At 45.6% G+C, this 19,001-nt stretch overlaps 2 protein-coding genes across 7 annotated transcripts in view; both read left to right on the top strand.

The window, feature by feature from the left end:
* The window catches only part of PDCD5 (programmed cell death 5), a 1,006,786-nt gene that overhangs the window by 809,476 nt on the left and 178,309 nt on the right, over positions 1-19,001 (top strand). The window lies entirely within an intron of this gene.
* DPY19L3 (dpy-19 like C-mannosyltransferase 3) overlaps positions 14,588-19,001 on the top strand; it is a 75,231-nt gene continuing 70,817 nt past the window's right edge. For 2 of the 3 annotated variants that reach the window (XM_050771987.1, XM_050771985.1), the window contains exons 1-2: positions 14,990-15,181; positions 17,131-17,270. In XM_050771987.1, coding sequence (XP_050627944.1) covers positions 17,168-17,270 — 103 coding nt within the window. In that variant the 5' untranslated portion in view covers positions 14,990-15,181; positions 17,131-17,167. Of the gene's footprint in view, positions 14,815-14,989; positions 15,182-17,130; positions 17,271-19,001 lie in introns of those variants that run through there. The other variant, XM_050771986.1, reaches the window with a different exon arrangement.

Below are 19,001 nucleotides of genomic sequence, written 5' to 3'. Positions count from 1 at the left end.
ACATATTAGGTAAATGTAGAAAAAACATGTAAAAACATCTTTTAAAAAATTGTCACTAGATGCAGTGGCTCACACCTGTAATCCCAGCACTTTGGGAGGCTGAGGCGGGCAGATGACTTGAGGTCAAGAGTTCAAGACCAGCCTGGCCAACGTGGTGAAACCATCTCTCTACTAAAAATACAAAAATTAGCCGGTTGTAGTGGCACACGCCTATAGTCCCAGCTACTTGGGAGGCTGAGCCTGGAGGACTGCTTGAACCCGGGAGGCGGTGGTTGCAGTGAGCCAAGATCATGCTACTGCACTCCAGCCTGGGCAACAAAGCGAAACTGTCTCAAAAAAAAGAAAAAAAGAAAATATTTGCACAAATCAGAAAATCATGGATCCTTAGCCATGAGCTCAGACCCAACTGTTTCACCTTTCTGATTTATCAGCTTTGTACTTTGGTAAAAGGAAAAACAAAAAGAATATTTATAATTACCCATGTTATTACCATGGATTGATCAGTAATAATCAAGTATAGTTTTAAAATGAAAGTGTGTTATCTGAAATATATACACAATAGAAAGCTGGACCTGAACAGACCCTCAACAAAATAAAACATGCATTTTTCAGGATTTTTATTAGCACCTACTATTGATATTTAAAGGCTTATTGTCACAACTGTGCACATCTCCAATTTTTTTTCCTACTTGTCATCTCATGCGTATTTCAGAAATAATGTGGCTGTGTTTTACTGAAATAGGCACGTCAATCCACATCTTGTTCTTTTTGTTTATATCTGCAGTCCCATTTAAATTCAGTATTTCCCACCACAAACGGTGTTAGAAAATTCTATTTCGGGCTGATGAGAAAAAGTACAGCAGGATATGGTTCAAAGCTTAAGCTGTATTTCTGCTCTTCCAGAGCTAGCATTCCACAAAAAATAGTTATGCTGAAATAAACAGTGGTAGGAAACCAGTGGTTTCAAGGCTATCTGCACTTTCTAAAACCCTTCTCCATGTGAAGCCTGAGAACACAGTTGGTGCAGCTGTGCCTCCCTGGAATGGTGATACTAGAGTCCACCAGTTCCACCGCAGAGGTGAAAAACTCTAACATGAGGCTCTTCGGCATTTGGGCCCCCCTGGAGCAACCCTGTGCTCAGCCTGCAAACGCAGACAAAAGCTCCAGTGTACTGTCTGACAGTTGTTTTTTTAAGTTCCAGGGTACATGTGCAGGATGTGCAGGCTTGTTACATAGGTAAACATGTGCCATGGTGGTTTGCTGCACCTGTCAACCCATCACCTAGGTATTAAGCCCTGCATGCATTAGCTATTTATCCTCATGCTTTCCCTCCCCCCATCCCACCCCCAACAGGCCCCAGTGTGTGTTGTTCCCCTCCCTGTGTCTATGTGTTCTCACTGATCAGCCCCCACTTATAAGTGAGAACATGTGGTGTTTGGTTTTCTGTTCCCGCGCTAGTTTGCTGAACATTATGGCTTCCAGTTTCATCCATGTCCCTGCAAAGGACATAATCTCATTCTTCTTTATGTCTGTGTAGTATTCCATGGTGTATACGTACCACATTTTCTTTATTCAGTCTATCATTGATGGGCATTTGGGTTGATTTCATGTCTTTGCTATTGTGAATCGTTCTGCAATGAACATATGCGTGCATGTATCTTTGTAATAGAATGATTTACATTCCATTGGGTATATACCCAGTAATGGGACTGCTGCATCAAACGGTATTTCTGGTTCCAGATCTTTGAGGCGTGGTAGCATGCACCTCTAATCCCAGCTACTCGGAAGGCTGAGGCAGGAGAATCATTTGAACCTGGGAGGCAGAGGTTGCAGTGAGCCAAGATCGTGCCATTGTACTCCAGCCTGGGCAACAAGAGCAAAACTCCATCTCAAAAAATAAAAAATTTAAAAGTATACCTGCAAACCAGTCCAAATGCTAGCCTCTTCACGTCAGGTGCCATCCTGCAGGCCCAGGGCATAGCTTACTAGTTCTATCAAGTGGCCTTGTGATCAGGCAGGAAAACAGCAAAAGTGGCAAAAATAAAACCAAATCAGCACTTGTCTTTAACCATAATCCACTGATGAAACTTACTCTTGAAAGATAAAGTGGAACAAGGCATGGTGCAGTGGCTCATGCCTGTAATCCCAGCACTCTGGGAGGCCAAGGCGGGTGGATCATTTGAGGTCAGGAGTTTGAGACCAGTCTGGCTGACGTGGTGAAACCCCATCCCTACTAAAAATACAAAAATTAGCCAGGCATGTTGGTGGGCACCTGTAATCCCAGCTACTTGGGAGGCTGAGGCAGGAGAATTGTTTAAACTCAGGAGGCAGAGGTTGCAGTCAGCCGAGGTTGTACCACTGCACTCCAGCCTGGGCGACAGAGTGAGTGTGATTCTGTCTCAACAACAACAAAAAAAAAGTGGAACAAGAGCTTCACAGCCATATTCCTAACTAGGTTATTCCTTACAAAACTAACAAGAATAAGTATGGACATGAGATACAAAGGGCATGATCGCTAATTAAAATCCTAAAATAGTAACACCTATCTACTGTAAACAGGCAAGCCAGCTGCACCTATACATTGTATTAAATACCTTAAGAGTTTTTGAAATTTGGCCGGGCGCGGTGGCTCAAGCCTGTAATCCCAGCACTTTGGGAGGCCGAGACGGGCGGATCACGAGGTCAGGAGATCGAGACCATCCTGGCTAACACCGTGAAACCCCGTCTCTACTAAAAATACAAAAAACTAGCCGGGCGAGGTGGCGGGCGCCTGTAGTCCCAGCTACTCCGGAGGCTGAGGCAGGAGAATGGCCTAAACCCGGGAGGCGGAGCTTGCAGTGAGGTGAGATCCGGCCACTGCACTCCAGCCCGGGCTACAGAGCAAGACTCCGTCTCAAAAAAAAAAAAAAAAAAAAAAAAAAAAGAGTTTTTGAAATTCAAGACATCAGTGGCTCACTGTAATCCCAGCATTTTGGGAGGCAAAGGCAGGAGGATTGCTTGAGGCCTGGAGTTTGATACCAGCCTGGGCAACATGATGAAACCCCATCTCTACAAAAATAAAAATAAAAAAATTAGCCTGGTGTAGTCCCAGTTACTCGGGAGGCTGAGGTGGGAGGAATCACTTGAGCCTGTAGCAAACTGTGATTGCACCACTGCACAACACCCTGGGTGATAGAGCAAGATGAAAGAAAAGAAAGAGAGAGAGAGGAAAGGAAAGGAGGAAGGAGGGAGGGAGAGAAAGGACGGAAGGGAGGGAGGGAAGGGGAAGGGAAAGAGAAAGGAAAGAAAAAGAAAAGGAAAAGAAAGGAAGGAAGGAAAAGAAAGAAAAAAGAAGAGAGAAGGAAAGGGAGGGAAGGAGGAAGAAAGAAAAAGCAAGAAAGAGAAGGAAGGAGGGGAGGGAGAAGGAAGGAGGGGAGGAAGGAGGAAGGGGAAGGGGAGGGAGGGTGGGAGGATAGGAGGGAGGGTGGGAGGAAAGGAAGGAAGGAGAGAGAGAAAGGGAGGGAGGGAGGGAGGGACTAATGGTGTGCCTGAAACAATACACATCGACCTTAACCTTCAAAAGAATGTACTTTTCACATGGGTAATGGCAAGTACTGCCAGTTGTTCCTCAACATCCATTCTTCCATGATCACAGAATTTTTAGCTGGGCACAAAGCTGCCCAGGTAGGCTGTATTTCCCAGGCTTCCTTGTAACTACATGAAGTCATGTGACCAAGTTATGGTTCATGGGATATGATTAGTGATATATGAAAGTTCTGAAGAGATCACACCAGGCACAGTGTCTCATGCCTGTAATCCCAGTACTTTGCGAGGCCAAGGAGGGAGAATCACTTAAGGCCAGGAGTTCCAGACCAGCCTGGGCAACATGGTGAAACCCCATCTCTACAAAAAAATACAAAAATCAGCCGGGTGTGGTGACACACGCCTGTAGTCCTGTTACAGTAGGCAAACAGCTAGACACGAGCAGGAGGGGAAGCCCCTAGAAAAGGAAGGTCTGGGAAACCTCATGCCCAGGGACCACCCAAAATTTGCAAAGTATTAACATCTCTAATGCTGGAGGGGGTGTGCAATGAGTCCAATGTGAGCAAGGAGGTGGGGAAATACCTATGCAGAAAGGAACACCCCTTAAGACTCCTAGTAAATCACCCACTCTTCAGTAAACCTCTCAGAATGTTGCTAGCTGCGTGCTGTTGAGGGAAAGATGGCAAAGGAGAAATTCCTAAGATACCAGGTGCAATAAATACAGACCTGACCTCTATACAACCCTCCTGGGGTGGCGGCAATGAGCAATGCAGCCATTTGGTAGAGTCTGCACCCAACACCGGCCACACATGGCCGCCAAATAGTAGTAAGAGAGGGTCCCATGAGCCTGGGAGGGAACGAGGCAGTGATAAAGGCAAGGACTTAAGGCAGAAGCAGGAAAACTGGACAAAGAAAAAGGGCAGGGACTTAAGACAGAGGCGGGAACTTCCAGAAAAGAATCGGACATCATTAAAACCCACCACAGAACCCTTGGAGCGGCTGCTGGCTCGTTCTGTCTCCGCAGCTGGCTCTGCCTCATCTTTCAAAGTATTCCGTCTCTCTAAATAAACTCTCTGCTCTCTGTTTTCCTTCAATCAATTCTCTCTTTTTTGGCTAAACTGTCTCTTGGCCGAATTCCTTCTCCCAAGGAAGACTAAGAACTGAGGACTCTGCCTTCCAGGTAACACCCCCAACTACTCAGGAGGCTGAGGTGGGAGGATTGCTTAAGCCCAGAAGGTCGAGGCTGCAATGAGCTATAATTGCACCACTGCACTCCAGCCTTGGCAACAGAGTGAGATATGATCTCTAAAAATAAAAATTAAAACTATTTTTTTTTTAAAGAGATGAAACGAATCTAGGATCACAGAGTTCAAAGCTGGCTGAGAAAATATACCAGTTGTCCTTGAAACATCCACTGTATTTGATGGCTGTCTTTTCTCTAAACATATTGTAATGCAAATATAAAATTGTTTTGTTTCATAAAACGATAGAATACATCAGCTGAATTCACCACCAAAAGAAATGAAAGAAACTTCTGGGTGTGCCCTTAAAATGAAGGGAAGTTCCACCTCCCCTTCTTTCTCTGTGCTGCCGCCTGTTATGTAAATGTTATGATCACTAACTATGAGAACAAGCACAGGACAGAACTAAAACTCAACAACAAAACCCAATTCAAAAACGGGCAAAGGGCTTGAATAGACATTTCTCTAAAGAAGATCTACAAATGGCCAAAGAGTACATGGAAAGATGCTCAACATCACTCATCATTAAGGAAATGGAAGTCAAAACTGCAATGAGATACTACCTTATGTCTATCAGGATGACTATCAAAAAATAAAAAAGCAGAAGATAATAAAGTGTTGGTAAAGATGTGGAGACACTGGTACCCTTGTGCACCATTGGTGGGAATGTAAAATGGTACAGTCACTGTGGAAACAGTATGGTGGTCTAATGCGCACAGAGTTTCAGTCTTATAAGATGAAGAGTTTTGGAGGTATATGGTGATGATGGTCGCACAACATTATGAATGTAATACCACGGAACTGTACATATAGAAATAGTTAAAATCAGCCAGGCACAGCAGCAATCCCAGCACTTTGGGAGGCCAAGGCGGGCAGATCACTTGAGGTCAGGAGTTTGAGACCAGCCTGAACATGGTGAAACCCTGTCTCTACCTAAAATACAAAAATTAGCCAGCTGTGGTAGCAGGTGCCTGTAATCCCAGATACTTGGGAGGCTGAGGCACAAGAATGGCTTGAACCCAGCAGGTGGAGGCTTCAGTGAGCTGAGATCACAGCCTGGGCGACAGAGCAAGATAAGAAGGTAAATTTTATGTATTTTGCCACAAAAGAAAAATTTTTTAAAAAACCACAAGTGTGACATTTTTGTTGAAAGGACCCTGGGTCCCTGACATTGTGGAACCAGACTGCTTACATGACAGAAATAAACATCATTTCAGCCACTGTCTTTGGGTCAATACTGATCCCTCAGCTCTTATTTCCAGTCTGTCCCACCATTTACATATCGAGAAATACATTAAAGGGAAAAGTAAACCACCAGGATTCTGCAAGGATCCAACCACCAAAACCTAGTCTATATCGGTGTTTCTACCTTTATTTCATTACCATCCTCTTAAGCCCTTCAAGGCATTTTTCCCAATTAATTTCCCCACCCATGACACAGAAGTACTGTACTGTTTCTCTTTCTAGGTACTGTAAGTGTATCTGTGCTTTTTCTTTTTTTGTTGCAGGGGGGACAGAGTCTCACTGTCACCCAGGCGGGAGTACAGTGGCGTGATCTCAGGTTACCGCAACCTCCCCCTCCAGGTTTAAGAGACTCTCTTGCCTCAGCCTCCTGAGTAGCTGAGTCTACAGGCACATGCCACCACACCTTGATAACTTTTGCATTTTTAGTAGAGACGGGGTTTTGCCACGCTGGCCAGGGTGGTCTCTAACTCCTGACCACAGGTGATCTGCCCACCTCGGCTTCCCAAAGTGCTGGATTACAGGCATGAGCCACCGCACTAAGTCTGTATATCTGTGCTTTATACATTAAAATAGTAATTTTTTCCAACAACCAGGGACCAGTTTTTCCCCACTAGGGGGTTATATTGCCATAGGGAATTCATCCTTGTATTTAAATGAACTGGTTGAATGAAGACAGTTACAGGGAGAGTTATTTCTTTCAAACCTCATTTCCTGGTATCTTGACTGAACATCCAAAAAGGTCAAGAGATTGTGAGGAGAAACCTGTAAGAGGAGGCTGGATTTGTTACCTCCATCACGTGGAGAATCACTAAAGTACAACAAAATCGACTCGATACAGCTAGACTCCATGTAGCTGTTGGGATAGTTTCCGTCTTCAGACCTGGACAGTTGCAATCAAACCTGTGGACTTTATGCATAAGGAGTCCTTTGGGTTATCTCATCTCTGTCCACCAGTTGACTCAGGAAGGTTTGTGGGGAGCACTTGATAAGTGTTAGTGAAAATCCAGCCATAATTTAAGGCATGATAAAATCTCTGAATTCGAGAGCGTTAGAAACACATCCTTTTCTGGCTGAAAGTCCTGCGTACAACAAGAAGAAGAAAAAAAAAGTCCCAAGCCTAACAATACGCCTTGGCATCTATTAGTGGGAAAATTCTGCTGCTGAGATTTGTGGACACGTGTGTACATGCCTGTTTTGCAGGAAATGACATTACAGCAGTCCAAGGAAACAAACCAGAAGGACCAGCCAAGGACACTGTTTCTTGGACTAACATCTAGGGAATCAGCACATGTGGCAAAAGCTTATGTAATAAAACATCATCATCTGCTTTAATTGAATACCTTACCTATTCGTGTCCTCATTCAAAAATATACAAGTTATTCTAACCATGGAAATGAAAAAAAGTGTAGGTGGTAACCATGGAAATGAGAAAAGTACAGACAAGTAGAGGTAAGCAGAGAAGCAGGTGTTAAAGAAGAAAATGAGGCCAGACACAGTGACTCACCCCTGTGATATCAGCGCTGTGGGATGCCAGGGCAGGAGGATTGCTTGAGGCCAGGAGTTTGAGACCAACCTGGGCAACATACTGGAACCCCACCTCTATTAAAAATTGACCAGGTGCAGTGGCTCATACCTGTAATCCCAACACTTTGGTAGGCCAAGGTGGGTGGATCACCTGTGGTCAGGAGTTCGAGACCAACCTGGCCAACAGGGTGAAACCCTGTCTCTACTAAAAATACAAAAAAGTTAGTGAGGTGTGGTGGTGCATGCCTGTAATCCCAGCTACTTGGGAGGCCGAGGCAGGAGAATCACTTGAACTCAGGAGACAGAGGTTGCAGTGAGCCGAGATCGCACCATTGCACTTGGTCTGATGACAAGAGTGCAATGGGTGACAAGAGCGAAACTCTGTCTCAAAAATAATAGCAATAAAAGAAAATGAAACAAAAATTCCATATGTAAATACTTCGCTAACTTTACATTTTATAGAAATCCTTGGATTTGTGCACCTATGCTAATCTGTCTAAAAATGTCACTATTTTAAAGCACTACAAATTTAGTTAATATAAAGTTGAACAAAGGAAGAGCGAAAACACAAACAACATTTCATAATGCTTTTCTGAATGTTCCCGGACCAAATCGAGGGTCAGGCTGCTTATTCTCATAGCCCAATAACGAGATGCAGATGAACTGGGAAAGGAGGGAGTTTATTTCTGTAACCGGGTACAGGGAGAAGGCCTAGAAATTATCCCCAGACCAACTCAAAAAATCATAGTGTTTCAGAGCTTATAGACCTTCTCAGCTATATGTCTGTGTATAAGTGTGCATTCACCTAAACACATAAGTGATCGACTTTTTCAAATCTATAACTAAGATCTAAGTCCTGAAGACCTTCCTCTGGAGCCTCAGTAAATTTATTTAATCTAAATGGGTCCAGGTGCTGGGGTGATTACCCTTATCTTGTTTCCTGCTAAATCATGGTTTGGGGAGTTCCTTCGGACCCCAATAAAACTAGTATAATCCTAAACGGGTCCTGTTGAGAATTCCTCGTTATCTTGTCACGCTTCAAGACCCAGGAAAGGCCAGGGCGAAACTCCTGATGGGCATTTGCTACATTCTAGCCTTTGTATAGGGTACTGGCTCTATCGGTTTTTACTATTTAACTTCACCACTCAGTCAGTAATGAAATGGTTGTTACGGAGGCCTGCGTTAGTGAGACCTGGCCTGCCACATGAAGACTCCAAGAGAAGAAGCCATCTATTGACAAACACTTTAAAGGAGGGAAAGAGGAATCCAGTGTGATGTCAGTCACTGTGGGACTCTGGAATGATGCAGGCATAGAGGAAGCTCATCCCTGGCACTCGGCCTGGGTTCCCTAAGACCTACACAGGCCGAGCCAATCTCAGAGGACTGCCATAGACACGCCCCACCTCTGTGGTCTCAGACATGAGTCATACAGTGTGTGTAAAACAATTCAATGGGATGTATGCAGAAAACACTAGGATTTCCACGTGTAATCACTTTGTTTAAAAATATGTTTATATGGGCTGGGTGTGGTGCCTCATGTCTGTAATCCCAACACTTTGGTAGCCCAAGGCTGGAAGATCACTTGAGCTCAAAAGTTCAAGACCAGCCTGGGCAACATGGTGAGACCTTGCCTCATTTAAAAAAAAAAATATGTTTACACATATACAGAAAGAGAATACAAAATTTTTTTCTGATAAAAGTTTGGAGGCTGGGTGCGATGGCTCACACCTGTAATCCCAGCACTTTGGGGAGACCAAGGCAGGCACATCACTTGAAGCTAGGAGCTCAAGACCAGCTTGGCCAACATGGTGAAGCCCCGTCTCTACTTGAAGTACAAAAATGAGTCAGGTGTGGTGGCGCACGCCTGTAATCCCAGCTACTCAGGAGGCTGAGGCACGAGAATCGCTCGAACCCAGGAGGTAAAGGCTGTAGAGAGCCGAGATCGCACCACTGCACTCCAGTCTGGGAAACAGAGTGAAACCCCGTCTCAAAAAAAAAAAAAAAGAAGAAGAAGTTTGGAGACCACTGCTTTGATTTTCACCAAGACACTTGAAAAGTCAACTAAATTGGATGAAAGCACTGTTGGAAAAAAATATATACGCAGTGTACCAAACTGTCCCATACATGTTTCTGTAAGGGAATACTCAGCATTGTAAATATCTCATTTCTCCCAAACATTTCTAAACATTTTATATAATTCTAGTAAAAATTTCCATGGATTCTGTTTTGGAACTTGCTAAATGATTATAAAGTTTATCTGAGCAAATAAATATGCAGAAATTGCCAAAATACATATTGAGACGGAGTTCCGCTGTTGCCCAGGCTGGAGTGCAATGGAGTGATCTCGGCTCACCGCAACCTCTGCCTCCCGGGTTCAAGTGATTCTCCTGCCTCAGCCTCCCTAGAGTAGCTGGGATTACAGGCTTGTGCCACTACGCCCGGCTAATTTTGTATTTTTAGCAGAGACGAGGTTTCTCCATGTTGATCAGGCTGGTCTCGAACTCCTGACCTCAGGTGATCCGCCCGCCTTGGCCTCCCAAAGTGCTGGGGTTACAGGCGTGAGCCACTGCGCCCGGCAACTATCTAATTTTAAAAAAATTGTCAAGTCTCTCTCACACCATATTAAAAAGATATAATATTTTTAAATACTAGCAGAAAGAATTAAAAAAACATTTACGATCTTGAGACGGGGAAGGTTTTTCTAAGCATGATGGAAAAACCCAGAAGGCATAAAAGAAAGTTGACAATATAAAAATGGAAAATCCCTGCACAGCAAAAGACATCATACCAGATACACAATAATGAGAAAATATCAGATACACAATAATGAGAAAATATCTGCAGAATATATGACAACAGATTAATAAATACCCATAATCAGCCAGGTGCAGTGGCTCACGCCTATAATCCCAGCACTTTGGGAGGCCAAAGTGGGCAGACTGCTTGAGCTCAGGGGTTCAAGACCAGCCTGGGCAACATGGCAAGACCCCACCTCTACAAAAATTTTTTTTTAAATTAGCCAGGTGTGGTGGCACACGCCTGTGGTCCCAGCTACTCAGGAGGTTGAGATGGGAGGATTTCGTGAGGCCAGGAGGTTGAAGCTGCAGTGAGCTGAGATGGTGCCACTGCACTCCAGTCTGGGCAACAGAGCAAGACCCTATCTCAAAAACAAAAACAAAAATAAAAAAACCCGATAATCTATAAATAATCCCTTCATAGCAAGATTAAATAGATGGTGAAAGAACACAAAAAGACAAATTACACAAATTAAATGCAAATAGCCAATAAACTCCTGATATATTGTCTTCACCTCACTAATAAAGAATGTACACTAGATAATCATGTATTATTTGTCACCTAAGATTGGCAAAGGTTTAAAATGCTAATTGTTGGCAAGGGCATGGAGAAATAAGTGCCATAATACCCACTGGTGGAAAAGAAAAACAACAGAATCTTTAACCTTTTTGGAATGTAGCTTGCCAATGTTTATCACAATTTAGAATATGAGTTATAGGGCTGGGCGTGATGGCTCAGGCCTGTAATCCCAGTACTTTGGGAGGCTGAGGCTGGTGGATCACTTGAGGTCAGGAGTTTGAGACCAGCCTAGCCAACATGGTAAAATCCCATCTCTACTAAAAAGACAAAAATTAGCCAGGTGTGGTGGCGGGCTCCTCTAATCCCAGCTTCTTGGGAGGCTGAGGCAGGAGAATCACTTGAAGCTGGGAGACGGAGGTTGCAGTGAGCCGAGATCGCGCCACTGCATGCCAGCCTGGGTGACAAAGCTAGACTCCACCTCAAAAAATTAAATAAAATGAACATTGTATTTCAGACAGGAAAAAGCCAGTAATACAGAAGAAAAGATCCTCGGGATCCCAAGAAAAGATCCATGGGAAGGATGTAATGAACGGTGTTAATGACTTCTGGTGCAGTGCTTCTCAAAGTGTGATGTACATATAAATGAACTGGGGGTCATCTTAAAATGCAGATTTTGGCTACACAGGTCTTGGGTAGGACCTGAGACCTGGCATTTCTCAGATGACCCCAGGTGATGCCCATGCTGCATAACCCACAGACCGCATGTTGAGTAACAAGGTTCTGCTGTGGTTCCCTAACTTTTCTGAGAACAGAATTATCTGGAAAACTTCTGTATTGGTCCATACAGCTATACATACTGCTCTGAAGAATACTGCTATAAAGAATGCCCAAGACTGGGTAATTTAAAGGAAAGTTGTTTAACTGACTCACAGTTCAGCGTGGCTGAGGAGGCCTCAGGAAATTTACAATCATGGCAGAAGGCAAAGGGGGAAGCAAGGCACTTTCTTCATAAGGAGGCCGGAAGAAGTGCTGAGCGAAGAGGCAAGAGCCCCTTATAAAACCATCACATCTCGTGAGAACTCACTATCACGAGAACAGCATGGGGGAAGCTGCCTCCATAATTCAGTTACCTCCACCTGGTCTCTCCCTTGAACGGTGGGGATTATGGGAATTACAATTCAAGATGAGATTTGGGTGGGGACATAAAGCCTAACCATATGAACTTCTTAAAGATTAGTGGTCCCCTAGCCCTACAGATTCTAAATTCAGTAGGCGTGGGGTAGGACCTGACAACGTGCATTTTTTTTTTTTATTATACTTTAAGTTCTAGGGTACATGTGCACAACGTGCAGGTTAGTTACATATGTATACATGTGCCATGTTGGTGTGCTGCACCCATTAACTCGTCATTTACATTAGGTATATCTCCTAATGCTATCCCTCTCCCCTCCCCCCACCCCACAATAGGCCCTGGTGTGTGACGTTCCCCTTCCTGTGTCCAAGTGTTCTCATTGTTCAATTCCCACCATGAGTGAGAAAATGCAGTGTTTGGTTTTCTGTTCTTGCGATAGTTTGCTAAGAATGATGGTTTCCGATAACGTGCATTTAACCTCCCAAGTGATGGTGACAGTGACGCTGCAGATCCCCAGACCACACTTTTGAGATGCACAGCACAAGTATTGCTGGCCCTGGCAGAGACAACCAGGGAGACCATTTAGGCTTCTAAACCTACTGCACACCAGAAGTCTTCCTCTACACCACCACTGCAGTCACAGTCCATTACTGGAGCCCATTCCTTTTACATTTCCTCTCTGGCTCCTGGCTCATATGGCCAGAAGTGTGAGCGAGGACCTACACTCATTACCCATCACCTCCATCGTTACTTTATCAGAACCAAAGACTAATTCTTAATTGGCTTATTCTCCCCAAGACTTACTCTCAGCAGTAGGTCCTACTTAGGAAAAGTCTCAAAGCTTTATCTTGCTTAGGAATGTCCTTTCATAGTATTAAAACAAGCAGCTGCTGCTGAATTCTACTTTCTTTTTAAGCGATGATGTTTCACAATGGTCACATTTCCCCCAGAGTGAAGAGAAAAAAAAAAAAAAAAAAACCTATACAGTAAGAGGGAAATCCTATTTAAGGGGGACTCAATTCACTTATGTATTGATGAAGCAGACAAATGTACATAAAGTCATCTTAACATGAAAGATAATAAACATACAGTCCTTGCCCTCAAGCCAGGCGACAGAAAAGCTACCAACCACCAGGTTGAAACAAGACAAATGTCATCTGAAAAAACAGCTGCATTTGTTTCTATCGAAGTCTTCCAGCAGATACCTTAATATCTTCGCACAGAATGTGTGCTCTTTACTAACAACCGACACACAAAGGAGGACGATCTCCAGCAGAGGTGACTAGGAAAGGCTTCCTGGATGGAGTAATTTAGTGTTGGAGTCAGACCAATGAGCGCCTTTTCAAGGGTGGAGGTCCCAGATGGCCATTCCTTTAACAAAAATCAATTAACATGTAAAGTATATGCTGACAAATAAAACGTCTGATGGGCCCAGTGCAGTGGCTCAAGCCTGTAATCCCAACATTTTGAGAGGCTGAGGCAGGCCTGCCTCAACTCAGGAGTTTTAGACCAGACTGGGCAACACAATGAGACCCCATCTCTACAAAAATTAAAATGAATCTCAGCTACTCAGGAGGCTGAGGAAGCAGGGTCACTTGGGTGCACGGGACTAAGGTTGCAGTGAGCTATGATCACACCACTGCACTCCAGCCTGGACGACAAAGCAAGACCCTCGTCTCTACGAAAAACTTAAAAATTAGCCGGGCATAGCAGTGCGAGCCTCTGGTCCCAGCTACTCGGGAGGCTGAGGCGGGAGGATTGCTTGAGCCCAGGAGGTCGAGGTTGCAGTGAGCCGTGATAGCACCATTGCACTCCAGCCTGGGCGACAGAGAGCCTCATCTCTAAAAAATAATTTCAAAAAAGGTTCCATTTAGTGTTTTTCGTGGTGTGACTAAGAAAGGTATCTAGAAATATAGCACAGTCACTACCTGCTCTCAAAAAGCGGCTGCCAATCTAGTTTGGAGACAGAAAAATATACCCATGTGAGAACACAGAGGAGTCTATTTTGTGAAAAGGGGCGTCTTTGGAGACGAAAATCCCTCTCTGCGGGACGCTGACGGGCAGTCGTTAAAGGACTTCAGCGGCAATCGGGCACTGGGGCTTTGCCAAGGCTTGGAGGCGGCGCGCCAGGCCGGGCAACGCGGGAAGCGGGGCAGGCCCGAGTGGCCCTACTGCTGGCGTCCCTACCGATCCCTGCGCATCCGCCACACAGCAGGGGACGGCAGGAAGGAGGAAGGAGGGGAAGTCCCGTAAATCAGGCCCTCAGGGGCTCCCAGGCCTGCACCATTCTCAAACCCCGGGGGCCACCGCAGAGCCGCTGCTCCGGGCCGTGTGGCTCGAGGCGACCCTTCCTCGGAGTCGCCGGGCCCTCCTCTCCCGAGCCGAATCTCTAGCTCTGGCCTGAGGTGACCGGCGCCGGCGAGAGCAAACACAGGATTCGCACCCCGCTCCCCACGACAGCGGCTCCGGGGCGCCGCTCAGAGTCTCCGGAACAGACCGGACTCAAGGCAGGCCAGGCAAGCGGAAGTGTGCCGCTTCCTTCCGGCCAGCGCCGCACGAGACGGGGCGGGGATCCGCGGAAGGAGGCGGGGACTCCTGTTGACGAACAGCTCCTGGGGCCTATGGGCGCGGCCGCAGCCGCCAGGCCTCTCCGGCGCGCCCCCTCCCCGGGGCTGTCGACGCCCCCCAGCCCCTCATTTCCACAAAGCTCCGCGGCGGCTCTGCCCTCCTTGTCACCGCGGCGCGCTGCGGCCCGTGGCGCTGCCCCGCTCCCGCCTAGCCCAGTCGGCCTCCTTCCCCTCCCGGAGCCGCGCGTGAGGACCGCTGAGACCGCAGGTCTGTGGCGGCGCGCGGGGACGCGCGGGGGAGGGTCCCCCGAGAGGGCGGGCGGCCGCCGGCGGAACACACGGCTACAGCTTCGAGCCCCTCAGGCCGCCCCGCCCCGCCGCGTGGCGCATTCGGGGGGCGCGGCCGCGGCGTCGGGGCGTCGGGAGGGGCGGAGCGCGGAAGTGTCAGCCGGGACGCGGGCCGGGCTGGACTCGGGAGGGACCAAGTTTGCGGAGCGGCTTCTGCGCGACGGCAGTGCGGCGAGGCAGGGCCTGGGCTGCGACCCCCAGGGCCGCTCGCCCGAACTTCCCGGCTGCCCCTGTCCTGGGAGACCTACCTGATGGGGACGCCAGGTGTGCAGGGGCGTGGCGCGTAGGTAAGCGGACCCGGTGCCTGCCTCACCCAGGGGATGCTCACTAGAGCGCTAGGCTTTTTAATTTTTTTTTTTAGAGACGGGGGTCTCGCTCTCTGGCCCAGGCTGGAGTGCAGTGGCGCGATCACGGCTCACTGCAACATCGAATTCCTGGGCTCAAGCGATTCTCCCACCTCAGCCTCTGGAATAGCTGGGACCACAAGCATGCACCACCGCACCCGCCTAATTATTTTATTTTATTTTATTTTATTTTATTTTTATTTTTATTTTATTTATTGTATAGATAGGGTCTCGCCCTGTTGCCCAGGCTGGTCTCAAACTCTTGGTCAGAAGTGATCCTCCTGCCTCAACCTCCCAAAGCGCTGGAATTAACATGAGCCGCCTTGCTCGGCCAGCACTAGTCGTCCTTATTAATAAAGAATCGAGTCTGGTCCCTTTTCAGTCGCTTACAATGGCATTCCTTTTGATCTGATGGAGGAACTTTTTGTTTCATAGTTCATGGGACTATTGCAGTGCCTGACACATAATTGGTACTTAAATATGTGTTGGTTTTCTGCCTTACCATATTAGAATATATGAATTGTTTTAAAAAGTCCTTTCCCACTTAGGGAGGACTCTAGGATGAGGTCACATGGGGGATAAGCCCATCTGTGGCTGTAGGACTTTGTTAAACACGCTCTCTGTTCCAGGTTCTCCATTTCCAGTGCTTGAAAGCGCAGTACTTAAATCTGGCTTCCTGCTTTTTTATTTTTTATTTTTGGTATGAATGAATACATGAATTGTATAATGTTAGTTGGTTTGTTCTGTAGAGCAAGTTCCCCTTAGGAATTAATAAACTGTGGAAACAATCATGTCAGGCTACTAGTCACATTTGAGAAATAATTAGTAAGAGGCTGTTCATTATTCAGAGGAGTGAAGCAAGATGTTCTGGAGGACTAGAACCCGCTTACTCACTGCCACCACTCCCCCGCCTCCCACTTACTGCTGCCAAACCAGGCTCCTGCTCCCCGCAGTTACTCCCACCGACGCTCCCTGGGATAGCAGCTGCCCTGATTGGCACACCCCCGCAGTCATCACCACTGAGGCATATTCCTGAAGCTGCCAGTGTGAATTGTTTTATAGAACACTGGTGTTAAAATTCAGGTACCTGAGACAAAACAATATTTTAGTTCTTCAAAATCCGGTTGTCAACACATTTACTATGGAGTATCTCCCACGTGGCCACTTCTGTGGGAGGTACTGAAGACCTACTACCGCCTATGGAAGTAGAAAATAATACACAACTGTGTAATTACGTGACGCATTGCATGGTAACTGCTATGGCTCAGGGAGGGAGAAGATCAGCCAGAACTGGAATGTCCCAAGATGTTCTAGAAGAACAGCGTCTTGTGTGTGTTGCTCACCTGGTTTCGTGACTCCTGGCAGGGCCTGCTGTAGAGCACATGCTTCATGAATAAATATGATTGAGTCAAATAAATATTTATGTTTTGAGTGTAGCTTTGAAGGCCAGCAACGATTTAGATGGCAAGATCAAGGGCAGGCTGGGCAGAATGGCTCATGCATGTAATCCTAGCACTTTGGGAGGCCAAGGCGGGGAGGATCGCATGAGGCCAGGAGTTCACTACCAGCCTGGGCAAGATAGGAAGACCCCATCTTTACAAAAAATAATTAGCCTGGTGTGGTAGCACATTCCTGTAGCCCAGATACTCGGGAGGCTGAGATGGGAGGATCACCTGAGCCTGGGGAAGTAGAGGCTCCAGTGAGCCATGATGATGCCACTGCACTCCAGCCTTGGTGACAGTGAGACCCTGTCTTAGGGGGAAGAAAAAAAAAGATGGGAGGGCAAGCGAATCGAGGGAAAATGGCATTAGTAAAGGCATTTCAGCATGGATGAGCACGGGGTGTGTTGGGGAGAAGGTACTGACGTTGATGGCCTGTTTATTTCTGTGTAGGAGTGATTGGGAGAACAATGCATGAAAGTCTGACATCATGATGTCCATTCGGCAAAGAAGAGAAATAAGAGCCACAGAAGTTTCTGAAGACTTTCCAGCCCAAGAAGAAAATGTGAAGTTGGAAAATAAATTGCCATCTGGTAGGTGATTTAAACTAAAGCAGTGATTTGGATTGCTTTTATTTCTGCATATTAAAATGTCACTCTCCAATAGGATAAAAATTTGTTGGGACCTGACAATTAAAACTTGTTCTAGTACCCTGATGTTCTAATTGCAATTTGATTGGATTGATTTTACAGTTATGATTTGACAAAAGATGAAAGAACGTTGATTAGAAGCATTTGTCAGCTGTCTGTTCATTAACTTATGGTTCTTCCAATCTCATCCATTGACTCTAGAGTAATGGTCCCCCATCCACACCCCAGAGTTTAGTCTATCTCTAATTTTTGTGGTCGTGTATACTGTTCACACCAGGCAGCCTTACCTTGGGTGAGTTTCTCATTTCATTAAAATAGTGAACAGTGGATCAACATTTTTTTAAATTCCTTATAATTTAGTCAAATACGTGAAGTTTTCTTTTGCTTTTTTTTTTTTTTTCTTTTATTGATGGGAAAAGTAATCAGAACTTGGTCAGTTGTTTGTATAATGGTAAAGCTTGCTAAGTGATGCATCAAATAGCATTAACTTCTGTCTTCCTGAGTAGGTTTTATAACTAAAGCATGGTCAGGATTTTAAAAGTTAACATGAAAATCTTCATACCCATTAACCATTTTGGATATCTGACAGAATTTACATTATTTACAGCCATGTTAATTCTTACCAGCCAGGCTAGTAAAGCGATCTGTAATGGGAGGTCATGCCACGTGGCTCAGCCATTAGCAAGTAATCAATGCATTTTGGATAATAGTACTTTCTGAACACCTTAAACACTGCAAAGAAAGAAAAATACACTCCCATCCTGAAACTAACACCAATGACACTGTCTTGCTGTCTAAATGTCTTATTCTGCGTATGTATACCCATAAGCATTCATATACAGTTTTGCAAAATTGGGATCTACGTGCTATTTTGTAGCTTACTGTTTTTCTCTTACTATGTTATGAACATGTCATAAGCCAGTTAACGTATTTTTGAAATATCGAAGTAAAGTATTTTTATAGCTGCCACTGTAGAAGTGAAAGGTTTTCTTACCATTTGCTAATACAGACAGAACCGTGATCAGTTTCCTTGTGGCCATATGTTTGTTTAAAACTTTATTTCCTTGGGGCATGTCTTAGTCCATTTCTGTTGCCATAAAAGAATACTTGAGGCTGGGTGATTTATAAAGAAAAGAGGTTTATTTGCCTCAGCGTTCTGCAGACGGTACGGGAAGCATGGCACCAGCATTGGCCTCTAGTGAGACCTCAGGAAGCTTCCAATCATGGTGGAATGCCTAGGGGAGCCAGTGTGTAGAGATCACATGACCAGAGTAGAAGTAATTTCCGAGGAATACAGGGTGTCAGGCTCTTTTTTAACCAACCAGCTCCCCTAGGACTAACAGAATGAGAACTCGAGAACTCAGTGCTGCTAGAATCTCACCAAGCCGTTTATGAGGGATCTGGTTCCATCACCACACCACCTGCCATTAGGCCCCACCTCCAACATTGGGAATCATATTTCATCATGAGATTTGGAGGGCCAAATAGTCAAACCATAGCAGGGTACTTGCCTAGATTTGGAATTACTGGCCAAGTGGGATGCTCATTTTGGTGGCTTTTACTCACTGCTGCCATGTTACATTCCAGAGAGGCACCAATTTATTCTTCTAGCAGCAATGTTTGAAGATGTCTATTTTTTATATCCTTACCAAAACAGAGTATTCGCATTTTGAA

Source organism: Macaca thibetana, chromosome 19, assembly GCF_024542745.1.
Source record: "Macaca thibetana thibetana isolate TM-01 chromosome 19, ASM2454274v1, whole genome shotgun sequence".
Lineage (NCBI taxonomy): Eukaryota > Metazoa > Chordata > Mammalia > Primates > Cercopithecidae > Macaca > Macaca thibetana.
This window is presented reverse-complemented; position numbering and strand designations above follow the sequence as displayed.